Source organism: Corvus brachyrhynchos, unplaced genomic scaffold (genome assembly GCF_000691975.1).
Source record: "Corvus brachyrhynchos isolate BGI_N302 unplaced genomic scaffold, ASM69197v1 scaffold46, whole genome shotgun sequence".
In the NCBI taxonomy this organism is placed as follows: Eukaryota; Metazoa; Chordata; class Aves; order Passeriformes; family Corvidae; genus Corvus; species Corvus brachyrhynchos.
Window position 1 is genome coordinate 520,646 of NW_008238838.1, and position 5,665 is coordinate 526,310.

Consider the following 5,665-nt stretch of genomic DNA (forward strand, 5'->3'; position numbering starts at 1 on the left):
ATGCAGCTCTGTGTTCCCACAGCTCCAGGAGCTGTGTTTGCTCAAAGTTCTAACCTGTGTGCTGAGTTTAAGGCTCGTGAGCTCTGAATGTGCAGAAAATGTACATTTCCTGATGGAATGAAGTCTTTTGATGATATGAGCAGTGGGAATTCAGAGAAAGGGAATTTATCTCTGGTGTAGCTGCACCAGATGTAGAGAGGAGTTACAGGCAGGAGTGTCCTTGATGGCTGCTCAAAAGGAGTGTGGAGGTGAAGAATGTTGTTACAGCAGTAGATGTAGGGATGGATGAAGCTGTGCAGCCTCTAAAGCATTTGTTAGAGGCAAACAGTTCTGTTCCTGTTTAGGAACATTGCAGTGATAGCAATCTGTTGATCCAGTCATTTGAGTTAATAAAATAAATCAACAGAGCCCCTCTTGGCAGATAGTTGTGATTCTGAGAGAAGATAGAAGGAGGAGGTCCTGCCACCAAACGTTTGGACAGTTTGTCCTGTTATTTCTCAGGTTTTTGCTTCATGTTAGGGAAGGAGCAGGGTTTTATCAACCAACCACAGCTTCCATTATAAATCATGAGCAAGAACAGGGAAAGAAATTCCTTGTTTCACTGAAAAGGGAAAAAATTACTTCTTGACTTAAAGGAACTCCCCTGTTTTTGTGCCTTCACTCCTGCCTGTGCTGCATCCCTTGAAATCACGGGAGGGCTGTGGTGAGGAACTGGAGGCAGCTCTGCAGATGTCAGCCAAAAATCAGCTCTGACAGGCTGCAAGCACCTGCAGCTTGGACTCAGCATGGGAGTCAGAGTGTTCCTGCCAGCAAGAGCTGTCCTTCAGGAGTGACTCGCTGGGTTTGTGTCTGTCACACCTCCCTGGCAGGGTCCTGTGCTCTCTGCATACCTGAGCTCCCACTGCACTGCACCACACCCAATTCTGGGCGAACAAAACAGCCCACGAGGCTTCTTAGCATTTGCTCTGCTTAAAGTAAAATGATTTTTAAGACATTTTTCTTCAAGCCTTTTTCTCTTCCAGTGCCCTCTGTGTGAGTCAGTGCTTTCTCTGTAAGATTGTTACCTAAATTACAGCCACCTCCACATTAACAGCCTTCAACCCTCTTTGTTCTACTCTGCTTTTGCTTCATGCTTTGTCTTTTCAATCAGTAGCTCTGTGTCAGGGAGCTGAGTCATTGGGGACAGGCCCTTGTTTGATGCACCACTGCCTTTGGATGTCCTGACTTATTCTGGTTTTTGGGAATGGTTTCCTGAGGCGCAGAGCTGCCCCAAAACCTGCCCTGCTGGAGAAAAACCAGCGTGTGCAACCAGGGGGGACTGGGCTGATTTTAACTGATTGTGATACTGCAGCAGCTTGAACTGATTGTAGTACTGCAGGTCCCAGCTCCACAGAATCCCAGGATGGGTTGGGAGGAACCTTAGGGGTCATCCAGTGCCATGCCCTGCCATGGGCAGGGACACCTTCCACTGTCCCAGGCTGCTCCAAGCCCCATCCAGCCTGGCCTTGGGCACTGCCAGGGATCCAGGGGCAGCCACAGCTGCTCTGGGCACCCTGTGCCAGGGCCTGCCCACCCTCCCAGGGAAGAAGTTATTCCCAATATCCCACCTAAATCCCCTCTAACCCTGCCCTCTGTCAGTGGGAAGCCATTCCCTGTGTCCTGTCCTTCCATCCCTTGTCCAGAGCCCCTCTCCAGCTCTCTGGTTTCCCAATGTGCTGCTGGCACACCAGTCAGGAATGGATAATCAACAAGTACCATCCTACACAGACATTTTGTTTTGTGAATAAAAGGAATCAAAATAGTTCTGATGTCCAGGTGTTCAGCTCTCTTTAACAAGAGCTCCGGATTTGAGCTCAAATCCCGTTCCTCCTGTTAGTGGTGCCCTGAAGTGGGAGAGCATTTCAGCAGGGCCTCCTTTGGGAACGAGGTGAGGGTGTCCTGCTCTCTGTGTAGTCACTTGGCAAAGACTCAGTGAAAATTCTCCCAAACAGGCCATAAAAAGTTGCAGTTTCCCTGTCAGGTTTTGCTAGACTGTCATCAGATTTAAAAAGAAAAGAGAAAACTTTTTGACTAAAATTGAACCCACACTTTGGATTATGTCAAACCCAAAGATCCAACCCAAATGTCTCAACCAATGTTTCATTTGCCATTTATGTTGCTGGTACTTCCTCATTTGTTTGAATTCCCTCCCTATACACTGAAAATTACCATTGTTACTCTGAGTTTTCCCCTTAAAGCCTCCTGTGTCCTCCAGTTTTAGCAGCCACTGGCATAGAAGTGAAAAGATAAAGCTGTAGTAGGTGTTGCAGAACAGTTGTCATGCACCAGCAGCCTGTGCCTTCCTCCTCTGCTGAAGGTGTGTAGTGTGTATTTAACCTTTAGATGACCTTGTATTTATCTAAATATGTACTGCCCTGGCTATTCATTTTCCTACATTGCCAAATCCTTTAATCCTGGCTCAAAGCTCTAATAGTGCCTTGCTACATCTGTTGAGATTAACTCCTGGACTAAGCTCATTTATTTATACAAAAACATGGAAAACTTCCCATGGGAGGAGAAGCAGCATCTCTTAAGTGGGTGGGAATGAGGCACAAGATGTGGGTTATAACCCTGATGAGGATCTCCTGGGGATCTTGCAAGAAAAGTTGGAATAAGTAAGTCAGAAAATGTAATTAATTTCTAGCAGTGAGTTAACGCCAGGGAGCCAGCACAATTCTTTGCCTCTAGAAAGTCCATGGTGATTATTGGTGTGAACATGGCAAAAGTGATACATGGACAGCAGGTAGAATGTTTGATTTGGGAAAGTTCTGGGATATCTGGAAGCAGTGACATAACCATCCAGGGTCCTTCATTTCTGAATTCCTGGTTAGTGTGTTGTACAGTGCACGCAGGAGCAGGAGAAATATTGTGTTAACAGTCAAAGCCAAATGAGTTTTGATTCCATGTGCAGCATTTGACTGAGTGTCCAACAGTGTGGGATTTGGGGCTGGATTTAGATCCAGATTTAGATGATTAATGGAAGGTTGAGGTCCCAGGACTTCAGGTTTCTTTACACATCTCAGGCACAGACAATGTGGGCAATTACTGAGAATGAAAGAAACTTCATCACTCCAGCTGTGCAGTTTCCCAGATGATGTCTGTGTGGTGGGCTGAGACTTTCCCTGGATCTGTGCATTTTTCCTATTTTAAAAACTGCCTCCTGTATCTCTCATGTAGGAAGGGTCCAGCAGAGACTCTCAGCTACAGTAAAGTGTTAAAGCTGGGGCTGTTCAGCCTGGGGAAGAAAAGAGAGGGTTGTGTGGAGACCTCAGAGCAACTTCCAGTGTCTGGAGGGGCTATGAGGAGGGTGGAGAGGGACTTTGCATCAGGAACTGGAGTGACTGGACAAGGGGGAATGGTTCAAAATGAAAAAAAGGGAAATTTAGGTTGGATATAAGGAAGAAATTCTTCCCTGTGAGGGTGGGCAGGCCCTGGCACAGGGTTCCCAGAGCAGCTGTGGCTGCCTCTGGATCCCTGGCAGTGCCCAAGGCCAGGCTGGATGGGGCTTGGAGCAGCCTGGGATAGTGGAAGGTGTCCCTAAAGTCCCTTCCAACCCAAACCATTCTGGGATTCCATGATTTAAATCCATGAAATATATTTTGTTCAAATACCAGCACTTCTGTGTCAGTGTCACTCAGCCTGTTCCCAGCAGAGCAGATCCCTGAGCCGTGAGCTGCCGGAGGAAAGGCCTCTGGATGTGATGCTGCTGTTCATGCTCGTTTTCTCGTGTTAATTGGCTCATTTCTGTCTGCAAACTGCACATAAATCCCCACTGCATTCCATAACTCCAGGATACCGTGTCCTTGCAGGCCTCCCAGCTGAGGGAGTGGCTGGGGGGGGGGGTGTTGGGTTTGGGGTGGGTTCTGTGAGTCACTTGTGATGCCCAGGCCAGTCCCAGTTCCAGGGAAGCCCAGCTCAGAGCCCGAGTTCTGCTGGCCCAGAGTGCTGCTCCTGCAGAGTCTTAAAACAATTGTATTTCAAGTGTGTGGCATTCAGCTTGTCCTTGTGCTTGGGCAGAACACTGCCCTGCTGGATGTTGGGGCTGTGGAAGAGGAAGGTGTCTGCTCTGATGACTGTTGCTTCCTTTGGGGAATTTGGAATAACTTCAGTCTGGAGTGTTTGCCAGGACACCCCACACATGGCACTGCCACTGAGCTGCTGGGAGGTTGGTGGGTGAAAATCAGCTTGGAGTAGGAAGGAGATCAATCTTTTTCCGTGGAGACAAAAGGGAATTGTGGAAGATGAATTAATAGAGGAGAGGCTGTCTGCCAGGTTTGGTGCTGACTGCCCTGTGCCTCCAGAGAATTTCATGGATGTTCCAACATGACTGGCACAGTCCTGGCTGAGCTCGGGGCCCATCCTCTGGCTCTTTGCCTCATGTTCCTGTGGTGTTTGAGCAGCCTGGGGCTGCCTGCGGTGCCTTGGTGCTTCCAGCTGTCCCAGTCACAGGCCTGGCATGGGACAGGGAATCCTGCCCTGCCTTAGGTGAGGAGTCTGGGAAGGGTGGTGGTGCCTGAGTTACATCTCACAGGACAGGAGCTGTGCTGGGTGAGGAACATGGAGAAAAGGTGTGGAAAGATGGACCAAGGATTAAAGTTACCAAAGCTCTGCTCTGGTTTGACTTTCACCTGGGATGAGAGTGAGAAGGAAGATGCTGGGAAATAATAGAGAAGTTAGGGATGCAGAGAGGCGCCAAACTCCTCTCTGGTCACAGCTTAGCCTGAATCCTCGAGCAGGGAAAGGGAAATAATTTCACTTCTCCCCAGATACAGTGGCCCTTGAGTGGCATGGCAATGTCTGCAGGCACATGCTACTCCAAGAAAACATTAGGATCCTTCCCATAGCCTTTAACCCTTATTCTGGTTTAGAGAGACTCTCCAGCATTTCTGCCTTTGAGGGGCTGCAGGGAGAAATGCTGAATTAAAGGTCACTGCAGGGACACTGCAAATTAACATTTAAAGTTATTCACTGCAGGATCTTGCAGTGCCTTGGGCTCTCAGATTGTTCTCTCTCGGGGTGCTGGCAGCAGAGCAGAACCTGCAGTTGTCAGTGTTTTGACTGCTGGTCATTTGATGCTGGATAATGTCGGGGAGCATCAGGCAAGGGGAGTTGAGGGGAGATGTTGCTTGAGCAGTTCAGATCATAACACTCAGTTTTGTCCTTCTGTTTTACTCCAGGTTGGATTCTTTCCCAGTGAATGTGTTGAACTCATCAACGACAAAGTCCCTCAGTCCGTGACCAATTCGGTGCCAAAACCAGGTGTGTAAATCAGCTTTTTTTGATGCAGTGAACTGGACTGGAGTTCTCTTTGTGTGTTCCATGTCTAATACCTCCTTCACATTGTCATGAGTGTTGATCATCCCCTGCACATCCTCATTCCCCTCTCTGTGTGTCGATCACCCACACGTTGCCGCTTTCTGGGGAGTTCCCACTGTTGAATGTCTTTCACTTGCTGTACAGACTTGGATCCATGTCTCTCTCCTGCCTGACTTGAAGGATTTTAAGCTTTGTAAGAATTTAACATACTTTGAGCAGTCTGTCATGAGAGATTCCATGAAATATCCCAGTTCTGAGTGGTCAGGGAGTGTTGCATGTCAGGGTTTTTTATACAGAACATAGATGAGCA

General features: G+C 48.1%; 1 protein-coding gene across 1 annotated transcript in view; it reads left to right on the top strand.

Annotated features, from left to right (window-relative positions):
• Positions 1-5,665, top strand: part of ARHGAP32 (Rho GTPase activating protein 32) — a 176,095-nt gene that overhangs the window by 105,619 nt on the left and 64,811 nt on the right. The window contains exon 11 of the mRNA XM_017738338.1: positions 5,217-5,298. Coding sequence (XP_017593827.1) covers positions 5,217-5,298 — 82 coding nt within the window. The remainder of the gene's footprint in view (positions 1-5,216; positions 5,299-5,665) is intronic.